At 57.8% G+C, this 9,845-nt stretch overlaps 1 protein-coding gene across 1 annotated transcript in view; it reads right to left on the bottom strand.

Annotated features, from left to right (window-relative positions):
• Window positions 1-82: 82 nt before the first annotated feature.
• Window positions 83-9,845, bottom strand: part of LOC147086598 (uncharacterized) — a 214,576-nt gene continuing 204,813 nt past the window's right edge. Inside the window, 4 exon segments of the mRNA XM_085978281.1 lie at window positions 83-184; window positions 186-325; window positions 3,653-3,715; window positions 8,673-8,799. Of these exon segments, the coding sequence (XP_085834407.1) occupies window positions 83-184; window positions 186-325; window positions 3,653-3,715; window positions 8,673-8,799 (432 nt within the window).

The following is a 9,845-nucleotide window of genomic DNA, read 5'->3' as shown; positions in this document are numbered from 1 at the left end:
CGACCTCTCACCCCTCGCCCCCTCATCCCTCGCCCTCTCCACGCTCACCCCTCACCCTCTCACCCCTTTCCCCCCTCACCCCTTACCCGCTCACCCCGCTGCCCCTCGACCTCTCACCTCCCTCGGGCTCCCCCTTCCCCTGGTCATCGTAGAGCCCGATCTCGGCGTAGGACGCGTCCTGCCCGTGGTGGCGAGGCCATCTCCACGTAGCTGCTCTCGGAGGGTTTCCCAGTGAGCGAGGGCAGGTCGCGGATCGTGGCGTAGGGATTCTCACCGCTGTTCACCGAGCCGTTGCTGGAGGTGCAGGCCGAGGCTTTGATATAATCTGTGGATCACAAGGAGAGTTCCGTGGTCAGGGCCCACTGACAGCCTGAGGCGAGCACGGGGTGAGGGGGCAAGGGGCGAGGGGTGAGGGGGGCGAGGAGTGAGGGGGCGAGGAGTGAGGGGGCGAGAGTGAGGGAGTGAGGGGGCGAGGAGCGAAGAGTGAGGGGAGAGGGGTGAGGGGGCGAGGAGGTGAGGGGGCGAGGGGGTGAGGGAGTGAGGAGTGAGGGAGAGAGGGGTGAGGGGGCGAGGAGCGAGGGGGCGAGGAGCGAGGGGGCGAGGAGCGAGGCGGCGAGGGAGTGAGGAGCGAGGGAGAGTGAGGCGGCGAGGGGGCAAGGAGTGAGGGGGCGAGGAGGCGAGGAGCGAGGAGCGAGGGGGCGAGGAGCGAGGGGGCGAGGAGCGAGGGGGCGAGGAGCGAGGAGCGAGGGAGTGAGGCGGCGAGGAGTGAGGGGGCGAGGAGTGAGGGGGAGAGGATCGAGGGGGCGAGGAGTGAGGGGGCGAGGAGTGAGGGGGCGAGGAGCGAGGGAGTGAGGCGGCGAGGGGGCGAGGAGCGAGGGGGCGAGGAGCGAGGGGGGCGAGGATCGAGGGAGCGAGGAGCGAGGGAGTGAGGCGGCGAGGAGTGAGGGAGCGAGTGGGGCGAGGAGGCGAGGAGCGAGGGAGTGAGGAATGGGGGCGAGGAGTGAGGGGGTGAGGGGGAGAGGGGTGAGGGGGCAAGGGGTGAGGGAGAGAGGAGTGAGGGGGTGAGGAGTGAGGGGGTGAGGAGTGAGGGGGTGAGGAGTGAGGGGGTGAGGAGTGAGGGAGCGAGGGGGGCAAGGAGCGAGTGGGCAAGGAGCGAGGGAGTGAGGCGGCGAGGGAGTGAGGCGGCGAGGAGTGAGGGGGCGAGGAGTGAGGGGGCAAGGAGTGAGGGGGCGAGGAATGCGGGCGAGGAGTGAGGGGGTAAGGGGTGAGGGAGAGAGGAGTGAGGGGAAGAGGGTGAGGGAGAGAGGAGTGAGGGGGTGAGGAGTGAGGGGGTAAGGGGGAGAGGGGGTGAGGGGGCGAGGAGTGAGGGGGTGAGGAGCGAGGGAGTGAGGGGGTGAGGAGTGAGGGGGTGAGGGGGCGGAGAGTGAGGGGGCGAGGAGCGAGGGAGTGAGGGGGCGAGGAGTGAGGGGGTGAAGAGCGAGGGGTGAGGGGGCGAGGAGGGGGCAAGGAGTGAGGGAGGGTGAGGGGGCGAGGGGTGAGGGAGAGAGGGGTGAGGAGAGAGGGGTGAGGGGGCGAGGAGCGAGGGGGCGAGGAGCGAGGGGGGCGAGGAGCGAGGGAGCGAGGAGCGAGGGGGTGAGGAGCGAGGGAGTGAGGGGGCGAGGAGCGAGTGGGCGAGGGGCGAGGTGCGAGGGGGCGAGGAGCGAGGGGGCGAGGAGCGAGGGGGCGAGGAGCGAGGAGTGAGGGGGCGAGGAGTGAGGGAGTGAGGAATGGGGGCGAGGAGTGAGGGGGTGAGGGGTGAGGGGGCAAGGGGTGAGGGAGAGAGGAGTGAGGGGGGTGAGGAGTGAGGGGGTGAGGAGTGAGGGGGGGCGAGGAGCGAGGGGGGCGAGGAGCGAGTGGGCGAGGAGGCGAGGAGTGAGGGAGTGAGGAATGGGGGCGAGGAGTGAGGGGGTGAGGGGGAGAGGGGTGAGGGGGCAAGGGGTGAGGGAGAGAGGAGTGAGGGGGTGAGGAGCGAGGGGGCGAGGAGCGAGTGGGCGAGGAGCGAGGGGAGTGAGGGGGCGAGGAGTGAGGGGGCGAGGAGTGAGGGAGTGAGGAATGGGGCGAGGGGGAGAGGGGTGAGGGGGCAAGGGGTGAGGGGGTGGAGAGTGAGGGGGCGAGGAGCGAGGGAGTGAGGGGGCGAGGAGTGAGGGGGTGAGGAGTGAGGGGGCGGAGAGTGAGGGGGCGAGGAGCGAGTGAGTGAGGGGGAGAGGGGTGAGGGGGGTGAGGAGCGAGGGGGTGAGGAGTGAGGGGGTGAGGGGGCGAGGAGTGAGGGGGCGGAGAGTGAGGGGGCGAGGAGCGAGGGGGTGAAGAGCGAGGGGTGCGGGGGGCGGGGAGCGAGGGGGTGACGAGCGAGGGGGTGAGGAGTGAGGGGGCGAGGAGCGAGGGAGTGAGGGGGTGAGTAGGTGAAGAGCGAGGGGTGCGGGGGGCGGAGAGTGAGGGGGCGAGGAGCGAGGGGGTGAGGAGTGAGGGGGCGAGGAGTGAGGGGGCGAGTAGTGAGGGCGTGAGGAGCGAGGGGTGCGGGGGGTGAGGGGTGCAGGGGCGAGGAGCGAGGGGGCGAGGAGCGAGTGGGTGAGGGGGCGAGGAGCGAGGGGGTGAGGAGAGAGGGGGTGAGGGGGCGAGGAGCGAGGGGGTGAGGAGGCGAGGAGCGAGGAGCGAGGAGCGAGTGGGCGAGGAGTGAGTGGGTGAGGGGGCGAGGAGCGAGTGGGCGAGGGGCGAGGAGCGAGGGGTGAGGGGGCGAGGAGCGAGGGGGCGAGGAGCGAGGGGGCGAGGGGGGTGAGGAGCGAGTGGGCGAGGAGCGAGTGGGTGAGGGGGCGAGGAGCGAGTGGCGAGGAGGTAGGGGGCGAGGGGGCGAGGAGCGAGGGGGCGAGGGGGTGAGGAGCGAGTGGGCGAGGAGCGAGTGGGTGAGGGGGCGAGGAGCGAGGGGGCGAGGAGTGAGGGGGTGAGGAGGCGAGGAGTGAGGGGCGAGGAGCGAGGGGGCGAGGAGCGAGTGGGCGAGGAACGAGGGGGTGAGGGGGCGAGGAGTGAGGGGGCGAGGAGCGAGGGGGTGAGGGAGCGAGGGGGCGAGGAGCGAGAGGGTGAGGAGGCGAGGAGCGAGGGGGTGAGGAGGCGAGGAGCGAGGGGGCGAGGAGCGAGTGGGTGAGGAGGCGAGGAGTGAGGGGGCGAGGAGCGAGGGGGCGAGGAGCGAGTGGGTGAGGCAGGGGGCGAGGGGGTGAGGGAGCGAGGGGGCGAGGAGCGAGGGGGTGAGGAGGCGAGGAGCGAGGGGGCGAGGAGCGAGGGGGCGAGGAGCGAGTGGGTGAGGAGGCAGGGGGCGAGGAGCGAGGGGGTGAGGGGGCGAGGAGCGAGGGAGCGAGGGGGGCGAGGAGCGAGGGGTGAGGAGGCGAGGAGCGAGGGGGCGAGGAGCGAGGGGGTGAGGAGGCGAGGAAGTGAGGGGGTGAGGAGGCGAGGAGCGAGGGGTGAGGGGGCAAGGAGCGAGGGTGTGAGGGGGCGAGGAGCGAGGGTGTGAGGGGGCGAGGAGCAAGGGGGAGAGGAGTGGGGGCGAGGGGTGAGGGAGCGAGGGGTGAGAGGTGAAGGGTTGAGGAGTGAGGGGTGAATGGTCGAGGGGCACAGACTCACGGACCTGTGTTGTAGTATTTCCCCAGGCTGTTGCTGTAGCTGTAACTTCTGTCCAATCCACAGGCTCCTGCACACAGAGCGGGGGGAAGAGGGAGAGGCAGATAGGAGGAGAGAGGGGCAAGAGAGAGATGGACAGAGGGGTAGAGAATACAGGGTGAGGGGAGAGAGAGAGAGGGGGGGGAGAGAAAGGGGAGGGATGAAGATTAGAGCGAGGGAGAGGGAGGGAGGGAGGGAGGGGTTGATAGAGATGGTTAGATGGAGGGAGAGGGAAGAGCAGAGAGAAAGGGAGGAGCGAACAGTGGGAGAGAGAGAACCAAAGGAATGCGAAACAGAAAGAGAGGGAGAAAAAGCGAGTCAGACAAGAGAAAGCCAGACAGAAACAGAGACGGAGACACAGTGAGAGACGGAAAACAAAAGGACCAGCAGAGACATGGAGAGAGAGAAAGAGTAAGAAAGAGCGAGTCAGAGAATGAGAGTGAGAAAGAGAGAGTGAGAGAGGGAGAAAGTGTGTAAAAGGAATAGAAAAATGGTCAATTTTTAATTCTACTTGTAAAAGTTCCATTAAATATGACATACCTGCGCCACTAATCCTCTCCCAACATCTAAACAGTTCTTATTATCTCATCTCAGTTTTTTTGTTGTTTAATTTTGCACCCATCGTTTTGTGAGGGATGTTGGTGTTGGGGAATGGAACCCTGTGATCCCCTCAAACACTCCCAGGGCAGGTACAGCATGGGTTAGATACAGGGTAAAGCTCCCTCTACACTGTCCCATCAAACACTCCCAGGGCAGGTACAGCACGGGTTAGATACAGAGTAAAGCTCCCTCTACACTGTCCCCATCAAACACTCCCAGGGCAGGTACAGCACGGGGTAGATACAGAGTAAAGCTCCCTCTACACTGTCCCATCAAACACTCCCAGGGCAGGTACAGCACGGGGATAGATACAGAGTAAAGCTCCCTCTACACTGTCTGATCAAACACTCCCAGGGCAGGTACAGCACGGATTAGATACAGAGTAAAGCTCCCTCTACACTGTCCCCATCAAACACTCCCAGGGCAGGTACAGCACGGGTTAGATACAGAGTAAAGCTCCCTCTACACTGTCCCATCAAACACTCCCAGGGCAGGTACAGCACGGGTTAGATACAGAGTAAAGCTCCATCTACACTGCCCCATCAAACACTCCCAGGGCAGGTACAGCACTGGTTAGATACAGAGTAAAGCTCCCTCTACACTGTCTGATCAAACACTCCCAGGGTAGGTACAGCACGGGTTAGATACAGAGTAAAGCTCCCTCTACACTGTCCCATCAAACACTCCCAGGGCAGGTACAGCACGGGTTAGATACAGAGTAAAGCTCCATCTACACTGCCCCATCAAACACTCCCAGGGCAGGTACAGCACTGGTTAGATACAGAGTAAAGCTCCCTCCACACTGTCTGATCAAACACTCCCAGGGTAGGTACAGCACGGGTTAGATACAGAGTAAAGCTCCCTCTACACTGTCCCATCAAACACTCCCAGGGCAGGTACAGCACGGGTTAGATACAGAGTAAAGCTCCCTCTACACTGTCCCATCAAACACTCCCAGGGCAGGTACAGCACGGGGTTAGATACAGAGTAAAGCTCCCTCTACACTGTCCCATCAAACACTCCCAGGGCAGGTACAGCACGGGTTAGATACAGAGTAAAGATCCCTCTACACTGTCTGATCAAACACTCCCAGGGCAGGTACAGCACGGGTTAGATACAGAGTAAAGCTCCCTCCACACTGTCCCATCAAACACTCCCAGGGCAGGTACAGCACGGGGTAGATACAGAGTAAAGCTCCCTCTACACTGTCCCATCAAACACTCCCAGGGCAGGTACAGCACGGGGTTAGATACAGAGTAAAGCTCCCTCTACACTGTCTCATCAAACACTCCCAGGGCAGGTACAGCACGGTTTAGATACAGAGTAAAGCTCCCTCTACACTGTCTGATCAAACACTCCCAGGGCAGGTACAGCACGGATTAGATACAGAGTAAAGCTCCCTCTACACTGTCCCCATCAAACACTCCCAGGGCAGGTACAGCACGGGTTAGATACAGAGTAAAGCTCCCTCTACACTGTCCCATCAAACACTCCCAGGGCAGGTACAGCACAGGTTAGATACAGAGTAAAGCTCCCTCTACACTGTCCCCATCAAACACTCCCAGGGCAGGTACAGCACGGGTTAGATACAGAGTAAAGCTCCCTCTACACTGTCCCATCAAACACTCCCAGGGCAGGTACAGCACAGGTTAGATACAGAGTAAAGCTCCCTCTACACTGTCCCATCAAACACTCCCAGGGCAGGTACAGCACGGGTTAGATACAGAGTAAAGCTCCCTCTACACTGTCCCATCAAACACTCCCAGGGCAGGTACAACACGGGTTAGATACAGAGTATCCCCGGGAGTACTCCCTTTGCTTGCAATCTGTAGAGTGGTATAACGAGAATGAGCCTGAAGAAGACACATCAACCATCTAGCTTATGCCTGTCTTTCCTTTACAATACAAAAGACAAATAAAAAGTTAGCTTCACAATCAATTCGGAGGCTCCTCAGAATCCTTACCTTCAGGACTACGAGTCTTGCTCCATGATGCCATCATTGTAAATGTCGGCAAGTGACAATAGCATCTAATGATCTGATCTTCGGAAGACGGCGATGCTGCTAAGGGGCATCGCCCATCCCTAGTTGCCTTGAGAAGCTTGTGGCGAGTTGGCACTCTGAACTTTGTGGTGCGTGTACAACTGGTTGGCTTGGCATGAAATCGGTGAGTCGTAGAATAGTACAGCACAGGAGGAGGCCATTCGGCCCATCGAGTCTGTGCCGGCTCTCTCGAAGAGCATTCCCCGCTCTTTCCCAATATCTCTGCCATCTTTTCTCCATCAACTATTTATCCAATTCCCTTTTGAAGGTGACTATTGAATCTGTGTCCACCACCCTATCAGGCAGCGCATTCCTGATTCTAACCACCCGCTGCGTAAAAAAGTTTACTTCATATCGCCTTTGGTTCTTTTGCCAATCACCTTAAATCTGGTTACCGACCCTTCAGCCATTGGAAACAGTTTCTCTTTATTTACTCTGTCTAAACCCTACATGATTTTGAACACCTCTATCAAATCTCCTCTTAGCCTTCTCTGCTCCGAGGAGAACAACCCCAGCTTCTCCAGTCTCTCCACGTAACTGAAGTCCCTCATCCCCTGGGACCATTCGAGTAAATCTCCACCGCACCCTCTCCAAAGCCCTTCACATCCTTCCTAAAGTGCGGTGCCCAGAATTGGACACAATGCTCCAGCTGGGGCTGAACTAGTGTTTTCTAAAGGTTTAGCATAACCTCCTGGATTTTGTACTCTGTGCCTCGATGTTGGACTGGAGTCACGTGTAGACCAGACCTTTGGTGGGGGGGGCAGGGGTGGGTGGGTGGACAGATTCCTTTCCCTGAAGCATGTCAATGAACTAGTTTGGGGTTTTATGACAATTTAGTAAATGGGTGAGGGCACCAGTAAAATGGGTTTTTGCCCTCAAGTGCGGGCTTCTCAAAGGCTCCAAAACCCGCCAGGGTCGCAGAGGCAAGTAGTGGGTCTGCGGGGGTCGGGGTGTGAAGGTAAGTGATGGGTGCAAGAGTGTAGAGGTGAGTATCTGAGGTAAGTCCTAAGTGTTTTTAAAAGTGTACTTACATAGAAACATAGAAGATAGGAGCAGGAGTAGGTCATTCGGCCCCTCGAGCCTGCTCCGCCATTCAATGAGATCATGGCTGATCATCCAAATTCAGTACCCTGTCCCTGCTTTCTCCCCATACCCCTTGATCCCTTTAGCCTCAAGAAATATATCTAACGCCTTCTTGAATATATTTAATGAATTGGCCTCAGCTGCCTTGTGTGGTAGAGAATTCCACAGGTTCACCACTCTCTGGGTGAAGAAATTCCTCCTCATCTCTGTCCTAAATGGCTTACCCCTTATCCTTAGACTGTGACCCCTGGTTCTGGACTCCCCCGCCATTGGGAACATCCTTCCTGCATCTAGTCTGTCCAGTCCTGTTAGAATTTTATAAGTTTTAATGAGATCCCCTCTCATTCTTCTAAACTCCAGCGAGTATAAGCCCAATCGATCCAATCTCTCCTCATACGTCATTCCTGCCATCCCAGGTATCAGTCTGGTGAATCTTCGCTGCACTCCCTCCATGACAAGAACATCCTTCCTCAGATAAGGCGACCAAAACTGCACACAATACTCAAGGTGCGGTCTCACCAAGGCCCTGTACAACTGCAGCAAGACATCCTTGTTCCTGTACTCAAACCCTCTCGCTACGAAGGCCAACATACCATTTGCCTTCTTAACCGCCTGCTGCACCTGCATGCTTACCTTCAGCGACTGGTGCACAAGGACACCCAGGTCTCTTTGCACTTCCCCTTCTCCCAATCTATTGCCATTCAAATATAATTCTGCCTTCCTGTTTTTCTTGACCCATTCTGAAATTGCACCTTTGTTTCTTCCTGCAGGCTTCTATATGGAGAGTCTCGCACATGCGTGTTGCAGATGACAGATGGCCGTTGCATTCTCAGATGCAACAAACATCTAATTTCTGTAAAAGAATGAAGGTTGATGAGGTCTTGTATGCACGACCTCATCAAACTACACAGAATGTCAGTGTTTGACAGCTTCACAGAGATGTCAAACGATGACATTTCTTCTTTCAAGAAGTCTTGACAGATGACACGTCAGACGTTGACGTGCTCTGCAACCAGCTTCCCCCTAATTGGCCTGCTATGCCCGCCGGGCGGGCTTAACAAGGTCAATCATGGGAAAATCCTGCTGGTTGGCCAGAAGCTGATGGAGGCGGGACTGAAACCTGACAAGTGGGAGTCCCGCCTCCAAAAGCTCCCCATTGGCAAAATCACCCCAAGAGTTGAGGTCGAAGTTCCGCCATTGAATGGCGGATCAGGCTCGAGGGGCCGAATGGCCCACTCCTGCTCCTGTTTCTTATGTTCTTACCAAAGTCCTTGTGTTTGGGGCTGTGCTTCCAGTCAGCGGGTAGGGTTGCAATGCTGTCCAGGCTGCAGGGTCCCGGCCTGTCCTTCTCCACGTTCTTCTTACTTGCGAAGAGCTGATTATTGGTGGTCTGTTCGGGCAGATGACATCGCCGAAAGTCAACTCTCGGAGCATTGTTCGAGGAAATTCCCAGTCACGCGCATCTGCTAATGGGGACTGGAGTATCGGGAGAGGGGAGGACCTGGAATGGTCTTCAGGCTTGGTTGAGTATTTGGCCATTTTCCTCTCCAATTTTCTCCCTTCCTATCCTGAGCTACTTTTCACAAAATGGGTTATGTTAGGATGGGCTGGGATGAGATGAGCTAAGATGAGTTGGGTTGAGAAGGGCTGAGATGGGATGAGATGAGATGGGATGAGGTGGGATGAGATGGGATGAGATGGGATGAGATGAGATGGGATGAGATGGGATGAGATGGGATGAGATGGGATGGGATGAGATGGGATGAGATGGGATGAGATGGGATGAGATGGGTTGAGATGGGATGAGATGGGATGAGATGGGTTAAGATGGGATGAGATGGGATGAGATGGGTTGAGATGGGATGAGATGGAATGAGATAGGATGGGATGGGTTAAGATGGGATGAGATGGGTTGAGATGGGTTGAGATGGGATGAGATGGGATGGGATGGGTTGAGATGGGATGAGATGGGATGGGTTAAGATGGGATGAGATGGGATGAGATGGGTTGAGATGGGATGAGATGGGTTGAGATGGAATGAGATAGGATGGGATGGGTTAAGATGGGATGGGATGGGATGAATTGAGATGAGATGGGTTAAGATGGGATGGGTTGGGTTGAGATGGGATGAGATGGGATGAGATAGGATGGGATGGGTTGAGATGGGATGAATTGAGATGAGATGGGTTAAGATGGGATGAGATGTGTTGAGATGGGATGGGTTGGGATGAGGTGGGTTGCAGTGAGATGGCTTAGGATGAGTTGGGTGTTAGATGGTTAGGTGAGATAGGTTGGGATGGTAGATTAGGCTGAGATAAGTTGGAGTGAGATAGGATGGAAGGGGATGTGCTCGGATGAGAAGGGTTGGACTAAGTAGGGTTGGAATGAGGTGAATTGGGATGAGATAGGTTCGGATGAAGGAAAATTCTCAGTCCA

The sequence above is a fragment of the Somniosus microcephalus genome, unplaced genomic scaffold (genome assembly GCF_052327205.1).
Source record: "Somniosus microcephalus isolate GS21.2 unplaced genomic scaffold, FLI_Smic_1.0 unresolved_chr7, whole genome shotgun sequence".
Lineage (NCBI taxonomy): Eukaryota > Metazoa > Chordata > Chondrichthyes > Squaliformes > Somniosidae > Somniosus > Somniosus microcephalus.
The sequence above is the reverse complement of the archived record's forward strand: the minus strand, read 5'-3'. Positions and strand labels throughout refer to the sequence as shown.